The sequence below is a fragment of the Phaenicophaeus curvirostris genome, chromosome 15 (genome assembly GCF_032191515.1).
Source record: "Phaenicophaeus curvirostris isolate KB17595 chromosome 15, BPBGC_Pcur_1.0, whole genome shotgun sequence".
Lineage (NCBI taxonomy): Eukaryota > Metazoa > Chordata > Aves > Cuculiformes > Cuculidae > Phaenicophaeus > Phaenicophaeus curvirostris.
This window is the reverse complement of record NC_091406.1, coordinates 6,879,396-6,906,785: the sequence shown is the minus strand read 5'-3', so window position 1 is coordinate 6,906,785 and position 27,390 is coordinate 6,879,396. Positions and strand designations below refer to the sequence as shown.

General features: G+C 44.1%; 1 protein-coding gene across 2 annotated transcripts in view; it reads right to left on the bottom strand.

Annotated features, from left to right (window-relative positions):
• The window catches only part of GRIA1 (glutamate ionotropic receptor AMPA type subunit 1), a 122,310-nt gene that overhangs the window by 60,844 nt on the left and 34,076 nt on the right, over positions 1-27,390 (bottom strand). For both annotated transcript variants that reach the window (XM_069869205.1, XM_069869206.1), the window contains exons 3-4: positions 2,274-2,513; positions 680-864 (exon numbers count right to left, since the gene is read on the bottom strand). In XM_069869205.1, the coding sequence (XP_069725306.1) occupies positions 680-864; positions 2,274-2,513 (425 nt within the window). The remainder of the gene's footprint in view (positions 1-679; positions 865-2,273; positions 2,514-27,390) is intronic.

Here is a 27,390-nt window from a genome sequence, read left to right as displayed (position 1 = left end):
AGTCCTCTGTTGCATATCCTACCAGGCTTGTGGCTATGAGCTGGATAAACAGCCAGGAGATGGCTGGGAAAGAAGAGTCTCATTTGCTGCAAGGCACAAGAGGAACTGGTAACATCCAGCCCTGCTAAGACCAGATGCCCTGGGAGGATGCTGAGCTTTAGCATGATCTGGAGACAGTGCTTCTGAGCTGGCAGTAGTTGTGTGAATTTGGTGCAGTACATGGAGGCTAGAGGACCAGGAGTCTGGCAGTGCTGATGCACACCTCCGCCTTAACTCACAGGAGGTGGGAAAGTGGATTAAATCTCAGCAGAATAAAGAAATGCCATGTCTTGTGCAAGCTGCTTGGAAGAACTAGCACAAAGCAAACATTTTGGGGAATAAAGGGGTGTAAAGGGCTCAGCAGAGGAGTCAAACAAGTAGGGAACATGGAGCAGAAAAGCTCACTCAGCATGGATACATGGGATCTCCTACTATTTATACTGCTTTACAGTTTCTACAATAACACAATGGAGAAATACCTGCAAGCTTGGCAGCCTGCTGCAATACACACACCACATCCAATGAGAGCTGCAATGAGACATGGATGAGACACAAATGGGGAGGAGAGCTTCTCCAAGAGAAACAACCCTTCCCATTCTGCATGCAAGAACCATCTCAGAAGATCCACACCAATTATAACCTTGCTAAGGATGATGTTTAGCCGCTCAGATTCACAATCCACCACCACCAGCCTTTCCTTCTTCTTCTCCAGCTCCTGAAAGAGCATGCGGTACCCCTCTTCTGTTGTTGTCAGGATGTTGACAGCTGTCACCTGCCAGTTCTTCTCAGCTGCAGTGTCCAGCACTTTCTGTAGGACTGACAACCCTGTAATGGGAAGAGAGAGGGAAGAGGACAGTAGGGTAGAACCAGGCTTTAGTGGTGCAACAGCATCTTTCCATCCTTCTGACAGCCTGCATAGCTGCCTTAAGCTAAGCTGGATATAGCATTGCAAGAGCACACTAGAACTACTGAGAGCAGCTAACAGTCTAGCATCTTACCCAAACACAGCTGGGATAGAATTAACAACTCCTGCTTTTAATGTCCTAGTATACGAAAATACAATGATTACAGGCATAGTTTTCCTGTGTAATTGGCACACCAGTCTCGTTGATCAGGCCCTGCTGTGGGATTCAGATAAGAGCTCTAATCCCCATCTTCTTGTCTGAAACAACCCAAATCTCTCGATTTCTTTGGGCCATAGTTCCCTTCTCATCTTTGATCTGTTTGGGTTCTACGTTCCTAGGGTTAGGGACACGCTCAGCAACCACAATACAAAATCATATTCAGCATTCTTGTCTCTCTCAGCAGCTTCTCGTCAGAAAACTTCTTTATTTTTAAGAGGATCTTACTTAAATTACACACCCAGCCTTCTAGAGGAGATACATGTAATCAGCACTGCTCTGGAGTACTACTAGACTACTCTGCCTCCTGCAGCCCTTCTAGGATATTCAGTGTGCCCAAGCATCATGACAACAGAAAGCAGAATGGGATGCTTTTACGCCTCCTCTTTGCCTCTTGAGGTCATCCTGTGCCTGCAGGGGCTAATGATAACTTCCAGGATTGACTCACCTTTAACTCTGCCCTGTCCTCCACAAATCCATTTTGCTCTCAGACTCAAAGCCTGGAGCTTTAAAGGCATCTGAGAGCTGGGGAAACTCAATCACAGAGCAATGAACTCATGAGTGGTTTAGAAAGTTAGATAATATCTTCCAAGAACTAAAAAAGGCTTTTGTTATTTTACATAGACAACTAACACTCACTAACACAGGGAACTTGGAGTTTTCCAAGCTATCTGCCAGAAATACGCACAGGTATCACAACTGGATGTGGGCAGGTGAGACCTGAGCAGTTGTGGGTTCATATTTACAAATGTGGGACTTGGTGGCCTTGAGTTTGACAGACCTCTTCCATATGGGACCTATTCAATATAAAAAAAATTCCTCATTTGAAACTCAAGCCGCTTACACGTTAAATATTTCCCTTGTGTCGATGGGGTTCAGATCTGATCCTATGAACACAGACATACTGGGCAAAGTTAGTACTTTGACTTCACCTTTCTAAATATGAATGTTTAGAAAAGGAATAGAGAGTAAAGAAGGCATAGGGTGACCCTTCCTTTAGCCACCCTCTCATCCTCCAGCAACCCATAGTAAGAAGACTTCTTGAGGCAAAGTCTCCACCTAGACCATAATGTTTAATTGTCAGGTAACCTTTCCCGTATACTTGTGACTTACCCCGGTCAGCATCGTAAATGTACACAAACTTCTGCCAGTTGTAGTGCTCGATGACACTGATGAGGGCATCCTGCAGCTCTGGACGAAGCTGGAGAACAAACTGGTTGGATGTTTCAACAGGGAAGCTTGGTGTTATAAAGCAGACATGGAGAGCTCCGCAGAAAGATGTAAGCATGTTGACAGTCCTTCTCTCATAAAACCCAAAGATAGCATAGACGCCCTTGGAGAACTGTGAGCAGACTGGAGGAACAGAGAGAAAGGTCATAAGGGTAGAAGAACACAGAAGCTTCTCAGGGAAACCACCAAAATAAATCTTTTCCTTGAGATAAGGTATAGGCTCTCTGCACTAGATTGCTTCCCTCAAGCCCTATGTGTTAGTGAACACAACCTGTGAAGAACAGGGCAGGTGGCCACGGGGTGACTTTAATTTCCACAGACCCACCTTACCTTTGATAGGCAGAAGGGACACAGGAGACTGAATTCAGTATCCCCAGGGATCTGCTTAAGATTTTGCTGCTTCTAGGATAACGTGTTATCTGAACAAGGAAACCTCCCAGCAGAAAAGCACAGTGGCTCACCCAGCCCTGCATCCTGGGGGTGGCAGCTGCCCAGCCCCTGTGGCTGTTTCATTCTGAGGGAGAAAGGCTGCAGTTACAGCTTGTTATTGCAGCCCCAGATGCATTCAAGGAGCAGAAGGAAAGCATTTGCATGACAGCACAGCCCTCTGCGGCAAATGACTCCAGAAGGAAACCATGGTTAGACCTCAGAAGCTGAGACCATACTGAGAGAGTATCTCAGCAAAGGTTTAATGCACTCATAGCACAGCTACAGGGAGGTTTGTCCCTGGGCATGAGCTGCTGGAACTGAGGTTGGAGCTTCTAACACAAGGCGTGTGTTGGTACTTGGGGACACCTGTGTGGGATTTTCTGGTTTCCTCACAAAGCCATGTTGGGAAAGACTGTGGGACCAGTGAGGTAGCGGTGGTGGCATAGGAAGACTCCATGACTAAGCTCTGAGGGTGCACGCTGGGTTCTTTGGCAGATATTTATGTTTAATCCCAGCAGCTGGTCCTGTGCTGTGAGGGGAGGGCTCTCTTGGATTGGAGACCTTCTCAGGAGAGCATTTAATGAGATCGTGGGTGCTGCTGGAAAAATGCCTCAGGATCTCAGTGAGGCAGAGAGAGTTCACACTTTGGGTTGTAAAACTTAGCCCCTGAGACAGTCAGACTCATTTAATATCACCTCTGGTTATGGCACATCCAAAGTTATCATCAATAAATCTCCAAGACAGAGGTGGTGGCAGTGACAGCAATTTCCCTGTGTCAGAACTCCTGGCACTTGTGTCTTCTTCTGTTGCCACTCCACCTCTGAAAACCTTTGGCTCTGACATTTATACTGACTCAACACTTCACACATCACTTACCAGTCTCCCCCAACAGAGCGCAGGGTGAGAAGTTGGATGTGACATTTTGGGGTCCCCTGGCAAGCACTCTGTGCTGCTTGGGAATCCCTTGACCTGATTTCTGCTGGTTGCTGCCAGCAAAGAACCTTCTGCACACGTGGCTGGAGACAGGCTCCTAAACATGAGCTTGCTTCATCCTTAACTGGCCTCCATTCAAGCTTTGTCCCTCCAGTGGGGACCAGAAGTCATCCCTGACTGGCTTGCAGCCATCCTGGATAAGATTACCTCGTTCCTCACTTTTCTACTGCCAACATCAAATATTCAGAGGGAAGAGCAAGAAATCCTGCTTCCCACTATGCAAAGCAAGTCCCTGCTCCAATCTCACCATGAAAATGAAGCAGTCAGATTTCTGAAATGGCACGGAGTGTCTAGAGATGAGAACTGCATGTCATGACATCAGTGAGAATACGTCCTTCCTTTTGGAGTTGAATCCAGGTTTTGGGCATCCCAGCCCAGCAGTTTGTCCTCAAGGTCACCCATTCTCTTTTCACCACTCAGTGTCTGTGATCTCACATACCTCAGCACCCTCCTCCCCACCAAGGAAATTTGTATTTCTGCAGGGCAGGGACTTCTTGCAAAGCCTGAACTGTGATGGAAATCAAACCCACTTTTTATTTTCACAGCAGTGTCTCCCTTTGCAATCAGCAATTGTGTCTGTATCAGCTGGAGTTACTGCCCTCATCGTGAGACTGACACATTCGGGAAGAAAAGCAGCAGACACAGATAGAAATAGTCTGAACATCATTTCCATGTGACTGGACCAGTGGGTCTAATGAATAGTGCGATATACCATATGTGAGAGATCAGAACATGATCTCTGGAGACCCAGGCTCCAGACTCACTGAATGATTAAAGCAACATTCTCAGGGCAGCTGAACAATCCAGCACAATTAATAATCCAGACAATAAGCTTAGCCGGCTTGTGTTGTTTTGTCTTAGGCAAGCCATGGCTTCCTTGGATTTCATTTTCTATTTTAAATTAATCTATTATTTTCTAGATTTTTTTTTTAACTCTGTGGCTCAGTCATGCTCAGGCAGCCCTCCTACACTGTTCCGAGACACTCATCAATCCAAGCGTTTGAAACAGATTGCACCAAGGACGGCTGGGAGAACAAACCGTCTTTATCATTAGTAAGTTTGGAAAGAACCCTAGCTCACTCTGTGCTCTCAGACTAAGAGAGGCCATGGAGGAGATAATTTGAAAAAAGAAAAAAAAAAGACTCGCGGAGCATTATCATCAAAAGAACAACAAAGAAATTTTGGTGTCAGTTAATCTGGAGAAGTGAAAAGAGTGAGAACTGCAGCCACCTTTCTGGGACTGAACAATGCATAATGTAAACATTGTGGCTACAAAATTACTTAAACCTCAGGACTACTTTAACTTACAGATGATTCAAATTAATTCAAGCAGTAAAACTTAAAAGATGTTACTTGCCATCTATTTAACATATGCTAAGAGATAGCTGGAATTTCTTTATATTTGCTTTAATTGTTTTATTAAGTAAACTTATTAACAATTGTCTTCTCATTTGATTGCTTTGCAATTGCCCAATAACATACTATTGAGAGTTGGAAATCTTAACCTGAGAAAGCAAATGTTTTAAACTCTCTTTGTGTTTCTAGTGGGGAGGAAGCTTATCAGTAGACTCTGATTGATGCTTTTCTAAAAAGATTAAGACACATAACATACTGGAACACAAGGTTCAAGAAGTTGAGCTCTTCTGGTCAATTGGAGGGTGATAACATCACACTTTACAAGCCCTGTGCCAGCTGCCTGTTAACAGCTAGATAGCCACCGACTGGCTTTTCCTATGGAAGAGAGTTGGAGTCGATCTAGTAATTAGCTCTAGCAGTTGAATTCAGACATTTCAGCCTCTGAAGCTCATTCCTGCAGGTGGGAAACTGGGTGAAATGCAACAGCATAAATGTCATCCAAAGATGTAAGCATAAGTGAAGCGTGTTTGCTTGGATGTAACTGCAGGGTTTTGTGACAGTTTGCATGTGCTATTCTTGGCCCCTGGGCTGCAAAAAGGGAAAGAGGGGCTGTAACTATGCTAGTGTTTTACAGTGAATTTGTAATTAATTACAGAAAAGTTTTCCTCTAAACAAGGCCTCAGAAAATCAGTTCATAATGATTGATAACCATGGCTACTACCACTGTATTAACCCTGATCAATCTTGTATAATTGATCAAGCTGGGGCTTCTGGCTGGGACATTCCCAGTGTCTACTGTACCAAGTACCACAGATATTCCATATCCCTCTTTCTCCAGGTACAGGATCTCTCACTGAGGCTTCCCAGTGCCATTCCATGAATAAAACTAGGTAAAAGCAAGAAGCATTAACTTGATTGTCACCTGGTTAAGCTGGAAAGACAACCCAGCAACAACCACCTGCTTTCTGAACACAACTTCTCAGTGTCTGTTGAAGCCACATGAGGTGAAAGCTCCTCACTCTGTTCTGAAAACACTTCTAACTTGCAGTACAAATCAAAATAGCTTTGTAAGTTTGTTAAAAAGTGACAGATGTGGTACAGCAAGTAGGAGTAGACCTCCCCTCTCCCTCTGCTGACAGGTAGCCATTGTGAAGCTGATGTGTCCTTGAATTCAGATGAGGAAAAAGCACGCGTGCTTCACTGATGCTTGAAATCCCCAGGCTCTAGGATTTCTAGTCCTGCGATTTATGTCAAGTTTCTCTTTTCATATGGAAATAGTCAAGGTAAAGCCTTTAAATTGGAGAAAGGAAACACTGATTTTATTGAAAGCACATGCAGGATAGGACACCTACTCAGCAGCTGAAGAGAGGCAGCTCTGGACACCTTTGCAAATGCTTCCAAGAAAAAGAAAAATACATTCCTGCAACTTTAAATTACACATTTTCTTTGCAGAAGAAGAAAGCAAAAGAGGTGTTTCAAATCTATAAAAACTCCTTGGAGAATTTTTTTGGTTAAAGCTCTCACATACAGGGAGAATAGATGCACAAGACTCACTACTGCATTCAGGAGGGACAGAGATATTCTGGAGATTTGATCTGATACATGTGAAAGGCAGATGTCAGATACAGGAAACATCTAATTTGGATTTTGATAAAAGCAGAAGGGTAATAAAAAAATTTCTCTCAGAAATGGTCACCATATAAAGGAGCTGAAATAGTCTTGGTATTTGAGGGAGAAAGAAGGGCAAATGGGCTGCACAGAAGGATGGCAATGAGGAGTTGATCTCCAGGAGTGAAAATGGTGCAATTCTGCTGAGATTGTGTAAACAGGGCTGCAAAAAGGAAACTGCTCCCCACAGATACAGCTGGAGAAGAAGCTTGGTAGGAGAGCCTGGCAACTGCTCATCTGCCATTTCCTTTAGAAGCAGTATTTTCACCATTTCACTGAGTTTAAGACTAGAAGGGGACATTAGATCATTTCTACTGACTTTTTGTATCTCATGGACCATTAAGTTTCACCCAGCTACCCCTGGAGGGAGCCAATAATATGGTTTAGTTGACTCTCCAGAGACTCAACTCCTGCATGCCTCTGTGAGAGAACAGAAGTAACAGAGACAGTGCTAATACTCAAAACCACAAGAGCAGTAAAAAAACTGATTAAATGCAATATCCCCAGATGTTCCCCACAAACAACTCAGGTTCTCTATTGCAGAAGGAGACAAAAACCCCAGATGGTCCCTGCCAGCTCTCAGAGATCGTAACAACCCTGGAGGTTGTTATATCTAAGGAACATCTAGGAGAGAAGAAACAGCACCCTCTCCAGGACAGCCATTCCTACAATACTGAGCTGTAGATGTGAGAGTCTTGAGTAAATCGCTTCATAGCCCAAGTAGGTAAGGAAAGAAAAGAGCAATATGGAAAGGTAGACTCTGGCACAAGAAGAAAACTTTGGAACCACCCAATCCAGCACACACAGCTCTTACGCTGGAAACCAAATTAACAAACGCCTTCTAAAAACTCCAAGATGAGTGCAGCCAGACTTTGAGTGTAATAAAATAGTCACCTCAGTCTACTGTCCTCTGTAAGCTATTGAAGACTAGCCCTGCAATGCCTGCAACCCAAATATCAGTGTGGCATGTGCTTCATAGAATCACAGAATCACAGAATAACCAGGTTGGAAGAGACCCACCGCATCATCGAGTCCAACCATTCCTATCAAACACTAAACCATATCCCTCAGCACCTCATCCACCCGTGCCTTAAACACCTCCAGGGAAGGTGACTCAACCCCCTCCCTGGGCAGCCTGTTCCAGTGCCCAATGACCCTTTCTGTAAAGAATTTTTTCCTAACGTCTAGCCTAAACCTCCCCTGGCGGAGCTTGAGGCCATTCCCTCTTGTCCTGTCCCCTGTCACTTGGAAGAAGAGGCCAGCACCCTCCTCTCTACAACCTCCTTTCATCTGCCCTAACTTCTTGGGACACAGAACCAAAATCCTCACTTGCAGCAAAACACAATCATAGATAACAGTGGTGACAAGGAACAGTTATCACATGCTTTTCTTTGCTCACTTGGAGTATATGTGTGCAGATGTGTGAAAGAAGAGAGGATGTGCATGCATAATTTACTTTTAGCTTGTGGAGGTGACGCTCACACAATGATGGAGAACCTGACATCAGGTTGGCGAAGCCAGTGGAATTTCAATGAAAGAGCAGTAATGTCTGCTTCAGTTAGGATCAGCTCAGTGTTCCTCCCAAATGTTTGTCCTCACAGTTCTCCAGTGCGGCGTAGGTGCCAGAGCGCATCTCTTCAGCACATCCCAACGACAGCATGTTCCCACAGATTTTTCTAGCAGGGGAAAGCCAAACAGATTCTATACTCCCCCATCACTTCACACATGTATTTAGCTCACAGTAGATATGTCCCATATATTTGAACAACTGCAAATTAGGCTGATGTGATATCACAAGAAATATATGTTTCTCTTTCACATATATAAAAGACACAGAATTGTGCTCCCTTCCACCACTCTCCTGCACTGCCACTCTGACCATCCTGGAAAGTAGTGTTGATTTTTACAAGATCTGCTTTCCTTCTCTCATATTTAAACAAAAACTTATGACTGAGAACTGCTCATAAGTGTTTATGCTGGTAGCTTCATTTTTTTAGTTGACTTTGCCTGCCTGACAAATATGTCTTAGTTTGTCTGACTAACAAATGCAAAGTTTCTCTTGAGACCAAATTGGATTTGAGATACTTCTTGCTCACATCCTCCTAAGTTTAAAGAAACAGATATAGCATGGTACTTTAGTCAACAAAAATTAACAATGTGGACTCTCAGTTATTTAGGCACACCTCTAAGTAATAATTATGGTGGTGGAAGATACGGCCATGGGAAGTTGATTTTAATCTCTATGTCAAAGGGACCAGCTGAAAATCATAGCTCTTCCACTTGTGCAAGACCATGTTTTGAGCTTGAAGCACTGATTCCATGCAGTTTGGCATTGACACACATGCCAGAACTGTTTTACACTGCTAGCAAGCCTGCAGCGGCAGCACGGCTGCTGGCCATTTCGGCTTTGTTCTGTGTCCAGAAAGAAGCAAGCATGTTGGCCATGCTGGGTTGCCTTGGAGCAACAGAAGCTCTACAAAACCAGCTACTAACTCCTGTTCACAACTGTCATGCTGAGTTCCCTTGCAGCTCCCCTAGAAGGAGCGGATGATGCTCCATAGAGCCTCCAGCCACAGATGGACGTTGCTAAGGGCCCCATGGCTCTGGAAGACCAGCTATCCCTGCTCTCAGCTAACCTCCTACAATGAAATAGAAAACCAAAAGCTTGTCCTCATTGAACCTCCCATGTCTGAAGCTGAGCAATAAATATTAAAGCAAGATTACTACAAATGAAAAAGTGACAGTAATATTATAAAAGGAGGCAAGGGATGAGGGTTGAACTAATTTTGCTTTTGCTGCTTTATTAGATGGCCTTTTGTACTAAATTGGTCCTTCTGCAGATAGTGCCATCCCAGGAAAACTAAGTAGCATATCATGGTGTAGCTTTCTGCTGTGGGGCATGAACAACAACAGAGGAAAAGAACAAAGCACTAAACCCACAGCATGTTAATACAGTGCATAGCACATTGCTCTTAGGTCAGCACAACATTTAATTCCAGCCTGTAAGAGCTGAATTATCAAAACAGAGTAAAAAGAGGGGAGTGAAGGGTGGGAGGGGGGAAGATAAGCAGTAACAGAAAGCAAATGTGTCAGATAAAGAAGGGGCTCACTGCAGATGAAATACATTTTATCTTTAATAGCTTCTTTTCTTTCCCTAATACAATATAACTGTTCATGGCAGTTTTTCTAGACTCTAAAGCCTGTGACTGTCTTCAGTGCGAGCCTCAGGTTTTGATGAGGACTTTGTAAGTACTTGTCTTGAAGCTGGTTGCAGGCTGCAACGCAAAAACTAGACTATGGACTTTCCCTGGAAAAGTTATTCCAACATAAATGTTACATCCACTTGGGGAAAGAGGTTGTCAACGTTTACCTCAACAACTCCTTTCTTCATCCTGATAATTACAAATTTAGTCCTGTGTTCCCCGTGCTTCATAAAACACATTCATAGGCATTCCAAATTTTTCTCTAGACTGTGCTTTTGCATGTGCGCTTGTTTGGAAGCGAAGCTGACGTCTCAGTCTCTGATGTGTTCCCTGTGGCATTCCTGAGATTTGTATTGTTGTGTTCAATTGAGAAAAGAGCATTTTGGTAAGTTTTCTCAACTCTGTAGTTTCTGGGGGTTTTTTTAGGATCTTTTCTTGCTCATCATAAAGTCTCCATTATTCCTTCACTGAAGTCCGTTCCAGACATGGAGCTCAGTTATGATATATATACTCCATCTTCCATGTTTGTAATTAAGGTAGCAATCACGACCATTTTTTTGCTGCAGCTCTGTATCGGCCGCTCTTCCTGTCTCATCAGCTCAATAACTTTTAATTTTCCATCACAGTCCTACCTTGTGAGGCTTTGGCCATTTATAATCAACAGGATTAGAGTCTTTTGAGACACTGAAATCTATACTGTAAACTGCAGCATTAGCATCAAATTTTGTGATTTGGAAGAACAGACTAACTTTCAACATGGTTTTTTCCATGCAGAGACACGACAATGCTTTTGTTGGCAAGTTGGGCAGTTAGAACAGCTATGCCTGAAGAACAGGTCTGAGGTGGAAGGTCTTATCCAGTGACAGCCACAGGCTGGGTGGCCCAGCAGAAGTCCTCCAGCCCTGGGTCTACACATGGTATTTTCTGTGCCTGCTTTGGGATCTCAGCTAACACTTGGGAGTGCTGAGGCTTGACCTGCATACAAAGCTCCCCTTTCTGCTTCTAGCAGTTCTCAGGGTGGCTTTAAACATTTCCCTTCATAGACACTGGGCTTTTACTAGCAAGATACAGGACATATTCTGAAAGCATATGCCTGTTTGAGAATGACGAGTCACACAGAGTGGTTCAGATCACAGCATTTGGACAACTGCACACCAATACTTTCACGTTAGCAATGATGTGATCTCATGCCCTGAGCCTGCTTCTCCTCATGTAGTCAGAGACGAGCACCTATAATCTCTTCTTCCCGTCTCTGTTTATTTTCTGTTCCTGCTTTTAAAGTTCCAAGTTGTAATTGTTTTGTGCTACAGTGCATAAAACCTTATCCTTGCATTCCACTGAGCTAGCACAACAAATTCTAAGGCTTTCTTGATAACAGGCTGGAAATTAACAACTTCATTTATTAACACTCAACTTTTTTCTATTCAGCCAAAGAACCTATCAAAACACGCACGTGCTTGCACACCCTCTGCAATGATTGTTCCATAGTCCCAAACAATTCCTGCATATATTAATATAGGAGCAAGCATTGGGTTTCTTGGTCTCAGGGGTCAGACCTCTAAACGTTTTTCAGACTACATGGTCAGCCGCAAGATCACCAGGCAAAGCAGGTGTCAGATTGGCATGATCCTGCTTCAGATACATACAAAAAGAGACCTTTTTATTTCCTTAAACACTGACTCCCTTTCCCAATAGTGATTTTTCAAATTGACAAGAAAACCCCCTAAACAAACCTCTTTTTAAGCTCCAGAGGTGTGTTGCCTTCAAGGAAACATAGGGATATGCCATATCACGTACACCTACGTTGGATGTGTGGGCATTATTATTAATTCTAACTGGCTCAGAATTACGTTTATCCTGTTATCCCCCACACATGGGTACCCGCTATAGTTGCAACTGTCACACTCCATGTGTCTGTAGAATGCTTGGCACAAAGCTACGAGGCCTCTGTGAGGTACTGTAATGTATACATGTTAAATAGCAATAAAGCAACTTCCTGAACAGCCTCCTTGGAGTAGAGAATTACCTTCCCAGCAGAGAGGAGAGAAATGATATGGCTGGCTCACCACAAAAAGTAAAATAAAGTATAAAGAGGGGCATAAATGGAGAGCCAGGAGAATTTTACATGCCCTGATTGATCTTTTTGGCAGTGATGTCTTGTGTGTGCTCTACTTTGAAATAAATGAAAATGAAAAATAAATGAAAATAAAAAATGAAGGGGCTGGAGTACAAGCCTTGCGAGGAGTGGCTGAGAGAGTTGGGGTTGTTTAGCCTAGAGAAGAGGAGGCTGAGGGGTGACCTTATTGCTCTCTACAACTACCTGAAGGGAGGTTGTGGAGAGGAGGGAGCTGGCCTCTTCTCCCAAGTGACAGGGGACAGGACGAGAGGGAATGGCCTCAAGCTCCGCCAGGGGAGGTTCAGGCTTGACATAAGGAAAAAAGTCTTCACTGAAAGGGTCATTAGGCAATGCAACGGTCTGCCCAGGGAGGTGGTTGAGTCCCTATTCCTGGAGGTGTTTAAAAGATAGGTAGACAAGGTGCTCAGGTACATGGTTTAGTGGCAGATAAGAATGGTTGGACTCGATGACCCAAGAGGTCTTTTACAACCTGGTGATTCTATGATTTCCTAGTCTAGGAGGAAGGCTGGCTGATGCAGGTTGTCAGAGGGCACAGAGGATGTTTCTCTCATCTGGTAAACAATTGCTGGCCTTTCTGATAATATTTAAAAGGCAGCAGACAAAAAGCCCAGGGTATGTTGTATGAGGGAAGCACCACCAAGCTCACCTCTCCACAGCAATACAGCCTCACCGGTCTGAGCAAAGAAGGAAGAACTTGCACTTAACCAGGAAAAAGCATTCTCCTTGAAACAAAACCTCTCACAAACAGGACAGAGCGTTGCCCTTGGGTGCTTGAAGAGGAAAGCAGTACTTAAACCTACCACCTCTGTGACACACTATTTACAAACATTCACATTTTCTATAAGTTTTTGAGGCTACATTACAGGTATCTGCTAAGCTAGCAAGATGGATGCTCCAAAACCTGCATGTGCCATCACTGCTCCAAAGTTCCATCTTTTCTGCAATCACTGGAGCCATTAGAGTCTTCGCAAAAGAGAAGCAGTAAAGTTACATACCAGCAAACCACACTCAGTATGCAAGTGTTAAACTTCTAAAGCACAATCCTTTTGTGCTACCCCATTGTGAATTTTATTCACCTAAGGTCTGTGAAAGCACCAATGGTTCTGAAACCCCATTTAGCACCTCAGCAAGGGCTGAGTTTGGTGCCGAATGACAAGATCTTTTGACATCTGAGAGTGCTGGCTTTTGTGCACATAAGTGCCTCCCTTGGTGGTTCTCTGCTATAGTAATTTCTCATAGGGTTTTTATTTTTCCTTTTCACATTAATGTTCCATTTCCATTGTGCTCATAGCTTTCTTCAAGCCTACTTAATGTCAGGGGGAATATTACCATTTCTTCCCTGTCATTAGAACAGCTTTAATCCTGTCTACGTTGCGAGGGCAATAAATGATAATAGCTACCACATTTTCATTTCTACAGTGCCTCTGAGCATCAGGTTCTTTGAAAAATCCCAAACAAACAAGTTTAAGCTTGGGATCTTTTAAACCCAGTGGGAGATTGTGTTGTCTGGGGAGCAGGAATGCAGAACTGCGACAGATGGTGAAATCTGGACCTATGGTTTGCAATTTTATGGTCTCTGGTGAAACTTCTGTGCGAATCTTTCACTGTGGGTGGTGGAACAAACAGTTTACATGGAGTGCATCTAGCTAGTGTGCCCAGATGGAGCCTACACAAAGAGGTGATACTTGCTAAACCGGGGCTGCAAGCAGCTGTAGAGGGCAGCCTCCCTCTCGCAGGAGGTGAAGGCATCTGCACAGTGCAGACTGGGGAGCTGGGGGAATTTCAGTCTCAAACTTGTGGGTAGACCTGGAGCCCTTGTGTGAATGTAACCCAAAATAATCATAGAATCATAGAATCATAGAATAACCAGGTTGGAATAGACCCACCGGATCATTGAGTCCAACCATTCCCATCAGTCACTAACCCATGTCCCTCAGCACCTCGTCCACCCGTCCCTTAAACCCCTCCAGGGAAGGTGACTCAACCCCCTCCCTGGGCAGCCTCTGCCAGTGCCCAGTGACCCTTTCCCTGAAAAATTTTTTCCTAATGTCCAGCCTGAACCTCCCCTGGTGGAGCTTGAGGCCATTCCCTCTCGTCCTGTCCCCTGTCCCTTGGGAGAAGAGCCCAGCTCCCTCCTCTCCACAACCTCCTTTCAGGGAGTTGGAGAGAGCAATGAGGTCTCCCCTCAGCCTCCTCTTCTCCAGGCTAAACCCCCCCAGCTCTCTCAGCCGTTCCTCATAAGGCCTGTTCTCCAGCCCCTTCACCAGCTTTGTTGCTCTTCTCTGGACTCGCTCCAGAGCCTCAACATCCTTCTTGTGGTGAGGGGCCCAGAACTGAACACAGGATTCGAGGAGCGGTCTCCCCAGGGCTGAGTCCAGAGGGAGAAGAACCTCCCTGGCCCTGCTGGTCACGCCGTTTCTGATACAAGCCAAGATGCCATTGGCCTTCTTGGCCTCCTGGGCCCCTGCCGGCTCACGGTCAGTCGCTGTCAACCAACACCCCAGAAAATAAACCTCTGTGCAGAAGAACGAGACCCTGCTGCAACAACTATCAACCATATATATATATACCAACTATCAACCAGGGAGCTGGCTATATAGCAAGTTCTTCACCGTAAACAAAATGGAATTCAGTTCCTATTAATGTCAGACACAGGTGGCACCAAATTCTCAGACATGAAGCATTATAATAATGTTTTTTTAGAGAAACAATAACTTTAGGAAAGGCTTTCTAGTAGATGTTTCACTCACAGAGCTTCATATGTTCACAGTAAAGATTTATGCTAGTGAAAAATACTAAGTAATCTCTGCATAAAGGCTGGTGAAGATACTAGGAGCATCTCAGTTAACCCAAACAGCCTGTGATGCCAACAGGACTGAGAAAATAATCTGGAAAAGTGCGATGTGTGTTTTAGGGAGAAGAATATGAAAGCATCCTTAACATTAAGAGAACATCAATATCTCTTCCTGACATGCCTCATTACATACAAATACCTCCTATACCAATTTCCATTCTGGGAGAATTCTTAAGCTCCTGAAAAAAAGAAACTCTCTAGTGAGCTACAAAGAGCAAGAGAGATCATGTAAAACACTCTGCATAAATGCAAATTGCAGGGAGGCCAGCCAGAGCACAGGAAAGGAAATTGTTAGAAACTTGGTGTCATTTATCATCCAGGAGCAGTGACACCGCACACACAGATGCATCTTCTGTCTCAAGCAGTTACTCAGTGTACACCAAAGGCTATGACATGATTTAGGCAGGTACTGACAAAACCCCACTGCTTCTCAGCAGAAACTTTAGCTCTAAAATATTGTTTAGACAGAAGAGCTGCAGCAGACCAGAGGATGCCACTTTGTACCACAAACACCAGACTCTCACTATTCACTGATGATGCTCAAGCCTTCTGTCGCAGGGAGTTGTCTCTGATGAAAAATATTTGTCCATGAAATCAGAGTTGATGGCCACACTGGCTCAGGCAGGCATTGAATGGAGAGACACCAGGAGCATGAGGTTTTCAAGGAGTAGAAATAGTCCCAAAATGTAATGGATTTCACAAAGATTGTCCAAAACAACTGGGCCATGGAAAGCTTCACACATCAGATGTTAGATTTGCTTCCCACAAGGAAAACTGGGGAAGCTACACTGTGTAATGGACTCTAATGGTACCTTTAAAGTGAGCACATGGATGGCTAAAAGTATAATTAACCTAATTAAGGCACCATTTATTCCAGAAGCCTCCAAGGGGAAAGGAAGGTGGAACCCATCTATGAAAAAGTTGCCAGGACAGAGGCTGCTCCCACCAGTGGGCGAAAACACAGTGAAGACTTGTTATGTAAGGAAAAAGGCAAAAAGAGACATCCTTGGGTCAGATCCCTCTGTCTTTTAGTAAGCATAAGAAGCCAGAGGTGCTATGTAAGCCTGTGATTTACACTTCTGGGATTGTCCTATTTAAACGGATGAGGGCTGTGATTTTCTTCTTTCTGTACTGCAAACCACTTCAGGTGCTGAATGTGGCAGAGAGGAATTTGTAGCCTTCACTTTGAGCTCCTGACCCTCCTGTTAAAGGAAAAATTAACTGCCTGTGAGACAAATTATTTTTGGCTGCCTATACTTAACATGGCAGTGAACATCTCCAGTCATATTTCCTAAGTATTTGTTGTGAACACTCCTCTACGCTGCTAGTCCTGGCAGTACAGTGGTATCCGTTGAGAGCCTTGGTAGCATTTCCAAACAAGCTTGAATGATTTAGTAGACAACCATGTCTCTTTAAAGAAGAGATACTGGAATGATCTGAAGGTGTTTTGGGATCTAGGCACTTAAGGACGCTGTATGGTGCATGTAACCTTTGAAAATTGGGCCTTAACTCCTGTATAATGAAAGGATGTTTCCTGTGATAGTTTTTGTCAGTGCTCTCTTAAGGTCTGATGTTTTCCTGACACTGCCTGTGGAGCAGGTCTAGACTGGAAGAACTGGAAGGGCATGTGGGGCAGATTTGGTTGACAGAGGTCCTTTGTCCAAGTGTACTTTGCACCAACTCAGCGGCACGGCTGTAAATCGGTGGCTATAATACACTTGCATCATCCTGTAAACTTTGTTCTTAAATCTCCTATGGAAGGACTGGAGTAATGAGAAAATCATCCACTTTCTGCCTGGTTAGAAAGAATAGTCTATGCAACATAAGTAAGACAGTAAGACACTTTATTTCAGCGTACAAAAGTTGCCTGCTTTATAATCTTGCTGAAGACTACATTGAGGCCAACAGAATTACTCTAGGTCAAAGTATGCTCTAGTTTTGTCAGCTTGGAAACACATGATGTTTCCTGAATGAGGCTGCAGGATACAGGACCTGATTTGTGTGTACAGTCAGCTGTTACTTGCTTGTAAAGCGTACTTGCTTCACGTCTGTTTGAGCATAGGTCGCAAAGGTCCTCCTCAGAAGCATCCTCAGGCATGAAACCAAAAGGAATATGTGATAAAAAGCCCTAAAGAAACTTCTCCTGACATCCTTACTGGAAAACCCTTCAAAGCAAATGTATAGGAAATAATAGAAGCCTGAGGAGATGTGAAAGCTGGGAGGAAGGGGAACAGGGTAAAAGAAACATAAGCTTGAGGTTCACTGTTGGGGGAACAGCCAATTTAATTTCAAAATCAATTGGGGCTTTAAAAGAGAAAAACAAGGATGAAAGAGATTGTGAAGGGGGGCTGTGTGTAGGGGCATTTATAGATTTAGGGCCAGGTACCTATTTTTATAAAGTGGGGGAGAAAAATGGGTTTTCATCCTCTGGATTCCTCCGTCTTTTCTCTTTCTGAGTGGACAAAGACAGTAACACTATGTTGTTCTTTAATCCATCTTAGTTGAGAAGGGCTTTTTCAAGCCTCACTGGCTAAAACCTGGCAGTCTACCCTCTGTGAATGTTTTTAACCTCATTTCACAGTTGGATGGGCTGAGGCAGCCACCTGTGTGAAGCCAGCTTTGGAGAGAGACTTGAATGCCCTTCCACAAGCCCCTCTTTGTCGAGGGACAATGTGAAGAATGGGCCAATTGCAATGTTTTTCCAGTGGGACGCTCACAATTCACCGGTGAAATGCCTCAGTGGAGGGCGACTGCTCTACAGGACACTCTCTGTCCCCGTTTGCTCTTCTCACCCACCCTTTTGGAGGAGGGAACATGCTGACAGGAGAAGAAGACAGCACTGAAATGGGCATGATGATTTTCTCCAACCACACACAAACTTGGCACCTCACTCAAGGCTTAGGGATTTTGTGACCAGCTGTTGAGTGGGTACTTTGAAATGGAGCTCACCTACTGGCCTTAATGCTAAAACTCCTCTTTCAGCTCAACCTCATCCCCCTGATAATTCACACTGGGTTAAAGGTTTCTAAAAGGAAGGAGGACAACATGACCTCTTGCCTGAAAGACTGAAGACCTTCCCAGAACTAAACCGTGGCCCCTCAAAAGCCTCTTGTTTGTCTCTTTCTGGGTGATTTCATGACTTGCTAGCTTTTAAAAAGCAGGCTATCTAATCACGACGGCCATACTCGACTTCCAGCACAGCACAGAGCTGGGTTCCCAGCTAGTGGCTCTTGAGCAGAGCTACTGCCAGGCAATTTCTAGGCCAAGCAATCTCCTCCATGTGGGGCAAAAATGGCACCTCTGTGGGCCCCACTGAGAGTCCATCCCATCTCCAGCCCTTGATGGAGCAAAGGGGAGTCACTATCCCCATTGGCTCTGCCAAATGTGCGTAATATGCACTGTGGATCCTGCCGAATGAAGACATAAGAGGGGATGTTTGCTACCTTTGCTACAGAACTTGTCCTGCATCACACTGACACACACCTCTTGCTGGCAAACAGTACCTCTAGGAAAGATATAAAGACATCAAAGGACAATCTTTATATTTAAAGATTGTGCTTCTGCAGGAAATTTTCTTTGGAACTAATAAAGTCTCTTCACTTATGGTTGGAAGCCTCCTGTTTTATTTGCTAGCTATGAGATCTTTTATTTGTGCAGCACCTAGCACCAAGGGGAACCTTAGACTGCAGCTGCTTGGTTTTTAGCCTTCTTCCTTAAAAAAAAATCTTGAAAGCTACAAAGCAGCTGTCTAAGCTTTTGATGATCTTTCATTAAACAGAAAGCAAACATTCAAATGGTCTACTGGAGTAGCAAAGGATCAACTTTTTGAAGACAAGATACCCTAGACACTCCAGCTATTTTAGTTTATTTTATCATAAAAGCTTCAGTAAGCTTTACTTTTAGTGTCTCTGAGATGAAACTAATGCTGATGGAACAGATCCAATTCAGACATACTGCAGACAATAAAGCCAGCTGAAAATTTTCAACACTTCTCCCCCCGCTGAATGAAAACTGAGGTTTGATCAAAAGTACGAAGTAGCTAATTTTGACAAGACACCCCAATTTTCCTGTGGAAAAACAGAAGGGGGTGGAGGGAAGTTTAGAGTTAAGCCAAAATGTTAAAAATTAAGTGCCAGGATCCAATCAACCTTCCACCACTTCTTTGGATCAGCTGCTCTAAGGCTGTTGCCAGTATCCTTTCTGCCTAGAAGTAGTATTGCACTGGCAGCCAGCGAGGGGAGCATGGAAAATATTGAGGTGAAAGGGGAAGAACATGAGGTCAATGGAAGTGTGGCCAGCATTCATGCTCAGCCACAGATAGGAAGCTTAACCGCTGCCAGATCCCTGCCTCCCAAGAAAAACATCCCACACCTGGGCAACCTCCGATCGGCACAGCACATGCTCTGTGTCCTGCTCTGCTCTTGGGGTGAGGTTTTCCCCCATTCCACAGTACATGTAAGCCTTCAGCCTTCTCTTCCCCACTACCACCCACATACTCACCTTTCTAATGCTCTGACAGGTACAGCCAAGTGTTGTGCTGCACTACAGCTTCATCTCTGCTTTGCCTCTTGCCCCGTGAGCACCTCTGCATCAGGCTCAGCAGTGGCCCATAACCTTTCCTACCTAAAGGGCACAGCTGGCTTTTTCTGTGACTCCGTCTTTGCAAGCACAGGAGCCCTCCTTGTGTTCCCATACTGCAGTTTACTGTCAAAGGCATGTGCATGGCCGTGAACAGCCCAGGGTGCTATGAGCACAGGCACAGGCACGTCAAGGGAGTCTTCCCAGCCCACCCAAATCCCCTTTGCCACACACCTTCCAAATCCTTCCTACCACGTCCCACCTGGATGCATGCACACACACACACACTAATCCTTCCATTAGCTAAATCCCAGCCTTTTACAGTGGCGTTCTCATACACAGCTCTCCTTATCATCCTGCTCACAGCCACACAGGCTAATCTCTCTCCGTGTGCCACACGCAGCCACCCGCTTATCTTCCCTCTCTTCTACACACGCGCACTTTTTTACACAGAGACTAATCCTTCTCAGTGTCACGTACCTCAAAATCCTTCTTACAACTCCCCCTCATACACTGAGTAATCCCTTTCAGAGTCTCGCACACACGGTCCTGCTGACAGCATCCCTCCGCACGCATGCACAGCCCCATACAGCATCCCATAAAATATTTCACACACATGGGAACCTTTCTTTTTGTCATACACTCCAAGAAGCACATCCCTGAAGCACATTTTTTCCAATAAGTCTAACACATCCACGTGAATCTGCCACAAGTACAATAAAACCAGCACTTTTTTAAAGTCAGATAAACTAACGTAGATGAGGTATTTGGGGGTAAAGCCTTAGGTATTTAGGTAACTGTTCTGGCAAATGGAGAGCTTGTCTCACGAGAAGAGATTTAAAAGATCTGTCATGTTTAGTGCAGCAAAGCAAAGGCTGAGGGAGGATAGGTTGGTGTCTATAAAAACATCAGCTAAAGAAGAGCTATTGATGCTAAAGGGCAACATTGGCATGAGAACAAGTGAGAATAAACTAGTCATGAATAAACGCAGGCTGTGAAGCACAGAAAGATTTGTAACTGTGGGAGGAGGGCAGCTCTAGTATTGCTTTCCAAAGGGAGCATTGGAGCAAAACCAGAGCCGGTTTCATCTAGAACATCATTTTTGTCAGAGAGTGCAACCTGGTCTTGGTGACCCTGACGTCTCTTCCTCTGCTTGCTGTGCAGTTTGGGCTTGGAGTTGCCCTCTTACACCAGAACACTATTTCTGTCGTGAGAGGTCAACAGCGTATAAACACTTTGTTCCTTGGCTTTGTCTCTGCGTCTGCAGAAGAGGCATAAGAAAATTGAACCCATCCCTTTGTGCCTTGAAGAGGTGAGTCTCACGGAGTGAACTTACATCCATCCATGACCTCCACAGTTCTCTTCCTTGGCTTGCTAACAAGTATTGCAAGAAAACTACCCTGGCCCTTGCCTTTTTGACTGTAACATTCACGTCTGCAACAGCTGAGAGGGAGCAGAGAGCTTGCTGCTCCACACAGGAAGAGCAGGAGCAGCACCCAGGGAACTATTTAATCTCTACAGCATGCAGAAACCACTCTCACATTTCCTCAGCACACATTTACATTCCTGGAGTCTCCCGCCTCCACTGCTCTGCTGTCTCCAGAGACACTGAACAACTGACATGTCTGATAGGAATTACATATCTGTAATACAGATACAAAAAACCCCGGCAAAATGCATATTTAGTGGCCTGCAAGCACTGCTGCATGAGCCATTATTCTCCCAGGAACAAGCACACCTGATGCTTTCCTCCTCTATATCTGGGTAAGGCAGATGAAGGGGATGTTGGATGAGCAGTGTGAGAGAAGCAGCAGATATAAAGGTTCCTACCATTTGCATAAAGATGAAACAATCTCTTCTGCAAAGGAGAGAGAAAATCAAGGCATTTGAAAGTTTCTATATACCTCACGTTATCAAACATGGAGCTCTGCCTGTGGGACTGAGCGAACTCTGCTTATGCCAAAATCAATGACTTTTAAAAACCTTGAGGTCTTGGTAAACAGAGAATGGTATTTATTAAAGTGTGGGTGCCATTTATTACCGTGTAGTGGGAGGGTAACCAAGCACCCACCGGGCAGAGAAGGAGGCTGGAGATGCACAAAGACGATGGGAGAGCTGCAAGGAACAATTACAGCGATGCCCCTAGAAGCAGATGGAGTAAAGAGGAAAGGAGGGAGTAAGGATGGTAGGATGTGCACCCCTCCTTCCATTCAGACTTCAGATATTATTTATTTAGGAAGCGCACCTAGCTTTTTTTTTAAAAAAAATTGCAAATCAGTCTCTTCTTTTTCATAACCACAAAACTCGGAAGAGAACACAAAAGAAAAACCTGGCAAATAGACCTACCAACTTCCTCCTCTTAAGAAGTCATATAAAAAAAAATATATTATTTTCTTCCCTGACAGAAACATCAAAATGAAACAAGAATATTTAGTTTTGTGCTGTTTAATGTAGCCTTAAGTTACCTTTTGCTCAGGAAAATTGATAAAAATAGTTTTATTTCTTTAGTCATAAATTTTAGTATTTTCTATGGAGAGGAGACAGGAAAACAGAGAAATATGAAAATAGGTGGAGATTGGCATACATACTAAGCTTTTTTCCTGTTTCCCAACTGGTAGGTGGGAGGTAAGTGGCAAACTGGCAAAAAAGTGTGAGCATACATAGAAAATCTCCACGTTTACCTTTTATTTCAGATTTGCAATGGCAAAATGATAGTAAACATTTATTGAAACTACTCTTTCCTCGAGGGGGGGAAAATCTCTTATGGCAAAAACCTGTTTTGAATGAGAAAATTTTCCATAAGCGAAACCACCTCTAGACAGAAAACTGCAATTATCTTGCAATGATCTGGGGTGCAGCAATGGGGACAAAAGCAACATTAAGGGAGAAGTGGTGCATTGGCATCAGGCACATTGCAGTGCAGTAAGCATAAAATTCTGGGACAAAATTAGAAAATTTGAGCTATTTGTTTTCCACTGCAGGTATAGCTTCAGAGCTCTGAGATTACAAACAGCTCAAACAATAAGCTCAGCCTGGGTTTGGAAAGAGCAGGTCCATCCCTAGAGTCTGGCTCAGTTGCACCTCATAATGACCCACACTAATTCACACCTTTCCAGAGCGATCTGTCAGCACTCAGGAGAGGTTAGAACCCAACAGAGAGAGGACGCTGCCCCATTCGTATGGTGGAGGAGGTACCCATGAAACACATCCTCAAGCCCTGCTGAGAGCAGAGGTGGAGGGATTTCACATCTCATTTCCTAGCACACAAAGAGCACAATGAATAAGTCTCCAGCCACAGAGATTATAGGTCTCACGTATGATAACAATGAAGTTTCGAGTTCTCTGGACAAGAGATTAAAGAAGGGGAATGCCTGGTGCAAGGAGCTCTTGAAAAGCTGCCAGATTCTGTAAAACAACATGTAGATGCCAAAAGACTTTCTGCCATCAAATTGCATGGGGAGAGATCCTCTCTTGATCCCTAACTGCTCTGTGCTGCTGGACTCGGGCCCAAGTTGGTGAGTTTTCTGTTTGCTCATGTGTTAGAAGGTGAATTAATGTGCAGAATATGTCATGTTCCTATTTTGAAAAGGCTTAGCTGGGTATGAAAGAGGGAAAATCAGTGACCAGATCAAGAGACAGCAAAGAAAGTACAAGTGTGAGAGGAGATAAGAGATGAGATCAATGACCTGAAAACAACTCTACGTTGGCTGGGGATTGGTCTCTTTCTTTCTTTTGATATGTCCTCTCTCATCCTCTTTCTTTTGCTCCCTTCTTGCACTATGTGATTTTTCACAGTGCTAGTCTGATTTATTTAGTCTATCCTCTCATTTCCCCCCTGGATTTTAGTCTCTCTGCTCCAGCATTCTCTTCGCCAACATCTTGTGCACGAAATAGAAAACCATCATGTTCAACTGAGGGGTTGATTCAATGGTGGTGGTGTTGAAGTGATATCAAGATGAGAGATTATTATTCTACTCTAGGGAAGAGATCTTAGCAAAAACTCAGAAACTGCAACATGACTAAAGGGGATATAAAAAATATCCATTAAAATGGTTTCAGAAAAATGTTAACAGAAGAAAAGTAGGTTTGTTTTTTTCTTTAAAAAAATCAAAACACAATGTGTGAAAAAAACAACTCATAAATATATGAAGGTAAAAACTAATCCAGCTAAGAAGGTTGTGTACCAAGGAAAACAGCCATATTAAAATTTGCACCAGTAGGGTGGGTGCAGAAAATGTCAAGGAACAAATTCAAGCAAGAACTGCAAAATATTGCAAACCACAAGCATTGCAGGATGAGTTGTTTAATCTCACTTAATCCAGAAAAAAATTGCCTGTAATGGGTAGAGCAGTTTTGGAATGCTCCTCTTTTATGAAATTTATATAATTTATCTTGGCAAGAGGAACTAGGGATATTTTATCTTTTCATTTTTTAAAATTCCCTGGTTGATAGCTTGGAGTGACTAGGGCTCTCTGATCTCAGCTTGGGTCACTGCTTCTAGAAAAGGTGAAAGCTTGAACACAAGACCAAGAGGAAGAGAAGTATAGTGGAAGTCTTGATACTTTGTGTTAAATATTAAATACCTTCTTTGGAATCCTCCTGTCCCAAAACATGACATTGCCTCTTTATGGAATGACTAAAAACATAAACATCCTTCATGATCCTGTTGTCTTTTTATAAAAAAAAAAAAGAAAAAAGTGGCATTTGCTAACAAGGCCATAAATATTGATGTCTTTCTGAGGTCCCCCAGAGCCCTATCATTTCTGCAACTGACTGATTAATAATAGATTAAACACTTTAGTTTTGCTTACTCTGGGCTTCGTAACTTTAAGTGCATCTGCTGTGTTGGTAACAGAAGAGCCTGAGACTGATGGATCTGGCAGATATTCAGAAGAGGAATATGGCAGCAGTCTACAAATACCTTCAAGGGCCAAAACTCAACCAAAATCTGCAGAGGAACATCAGAGCCTTAGTCTAATTCAATGAGGAGCTTCATAATGCATTTACTACAGATAAGATTTTGTGTCTTTGGAATATCTGCAGTGTTTACTATGTTATGAGTCCACAAGACATTACACAGTAGATGCATAATCAACTCTGCATTCATAACTTGCCTTTCATTTGGCCAGCTCAAAGGAGCTTTTGGCTGTGCTTTACAGAGGGCCAGACTGGGATGGTTTCAGATGTGCTGAGCAGCAGTGATCACTTAGCACCTCCCTAAAACAAACTTCAAGGGGCTTATTGGATGTCACACAATGAGTCTGTATCAAAGCTGATGAAAGAACCAGGTGTTCCTGGCTTCTAAGCTCATGTTCAAATTCGCTGGAGACTGCTGGCATGGAGGATTTGCTCTAGATCTGCAAGCTGTGAAACACCAGGGAAAATACCTGGTATTACTCTCCTTGTTGATATAATTAATAACCTCATTTATAGTGTTCTATTAAGAGGATCCAGAAGGCCCTATGAAAAGTCACATCTGTTCTCTTCAGCCCTGAATTCAGTGTGAGTTTTGCTGCTCATGAGTACTTATCACCCCCAGCAGCATCACACAGGACTGTTTAATAACCTACAATTGTCTTGCAGCCAAGCTTAACTCGTGGATTCGGTGGTGAAAATCGTTCCCACAATCCAGCTAGGTCCTCTACTCCCATGCAAAGGGCAAAGACATGCTTTATTGCTCTGAAGACTGCCTGCCTGTTTCTGGTGTGGAACTGGAAGACAATGAACACAGCAACAGAGGCAAAGTATGAGCAGAGCACGCTCCTGCTGGACAGTGCTAGTGAGAAGGTCCAAAGTGAGTCTATGGGGCCACAGTCACAGTCTCCTGATTGCAGCAGTCTCTCCAAGTGACTGTCTGGATTTTCTTTTTCTCACTTCAGGTCTTTGCAAACAATTCTAAAAGAGCCAAAACTAAGGCAGAGCAATTACCCAGGTGCTCCACAGAAAATCACTGCCATTCAGCCCTCTGCCCACGCACACATACAGACGCAATATTAACCCTGTCCAGCAATGCAGCAAAACACATACATAACATTTAACAGCATTTAGGATTAAGAATTCTCTAGCTGGGAGTGCAACGTTTTCTGTTTGCTCTTTCTTTGTGGTATCTGTGGTTGAAGAGCCCAGGCAGGCGTGCAGGGAAGCACAGGACAGCCCCAGGCACCCCCAGACACGCTCATTTGGGGGCACCCGAGGCTGTGCTTGGTGGCTTGCTCTGGGCATGACCCTATGCTGCCCTTGCCAGGGCTGCTGCAGATGGCCTCAATACCCTTGTCATCTCTGAGGTAAATAAAAGTTGAATAGATGCTCAGGTATTTTGTTGATCAAATCGAGCAGATCAGGCCCAGTGGGTAACACATTCAAAGACACAATCTTCACTGTGTGTTTCTTTTGCAGACGCTGTGTATACACAGCCCCTCCGCTCCCATTACAGCAACATTACAGATTCATGTGCCCTTCCACGAAATGTGTAAATAGCTTCTGCTGGTTTCCCTTTTGAAAAACATGGATTATTTCAGATTTCTTCCTCACAAGCAGAAGCTTCTGTACTACCACGCTGATTTGCAACAATGCTTTCCCTGATGTCAGCTGCTCAGTGTCCAAAAGAAATCTCTAATTAAGTATGGTTAGACGGGATTCCCGTGCCTCGGAGCAGAGCGTCAAGGGGCAAAGGAGGGCAGAGCAGAGCTGGAGCTGACTTTGCCATGGAGTAGCTAAGTGGTTCCCTGCCTGCTCCCTAGGCAGAGGCACTAGCACTGCGCTGTGGAGCTAACTGCACTGCAGCAAACTGATGGAAATCAAATGTCTGTTGGTTAGTGCTTGTCCGATTAGAGCATCTGCAGGAAGCTGAGATGATCACTGCAGGACTGCTCAGGCTTGGAGACCTGGGAGCAGCAGTGGTTCCAACACAAATACTTCTGGGTGATTAAAGGGAGGGGCTAGCCTTTTATATGCACCTTGAAATACACCCCGTTCAACGACAAGCTTGACTAACAGGAAAGCCCATCTGCACCTCTATTGGTATGATGTTGCATGCAAAATCAAAAGGGATGCTCTAGAGAGAAGCCGTACCAAGTGTAGAGGAACAATATTTGTGAGGAAATACGATGTAAAAAGATTTCACTTTGATCCTTTTCCCAAGCAGTTAGTTATAACCCCCAGCTGGTGACTGCAGCCGTTCTGCTGCAGTTCAGCAGATACACCCTGAGAACTGCCCAGCATATGCAGTTGCAAAGAGATGCATCCACTTGGGTCCTGATGTGTGAAATGAGGTAACTGCTTCAGATATTGGGACACCTGGAGAAGAACCATCGCGGTGGCTGCCTCTTTAGAGATCTTCCTACAAAACAGCTCTTTCGCCCTGCCTTTCTCTCTGGGAAGGTGTAGTTTGTAGCTAACATGCAATAGCTCTTTTAGCCATAGTGTTGCTGTATTGTCTTGCTGAACGTTGGGTCAGCAGATAGATGGAAAGAAATATGAGTCAGAAAGGCTCTGCAACGGCTGCTGAAAATTTTCCCGGCCACTGAGCATGGAGATCACTACTGTTTGTGGCACAAAGTTTCAAAGCAGGCTTTGCTCAGGTGTCGGTAGCAATCGGCTTTCAAAACAGAGGTGGAAGGAGGTCTTTGTAGGAAGCATACATCAATATTTTTATTTATTTATTCATTAGTTTGCATACCACTGCTTCTCTACAGCAGCTCTGAGCTTTCCTATGCGGTGAACTACAGGTCTGATTTCTTTTTATAGTGTTCCTCATCTAGCTTTTTTTTTTTTTTTGCAGAA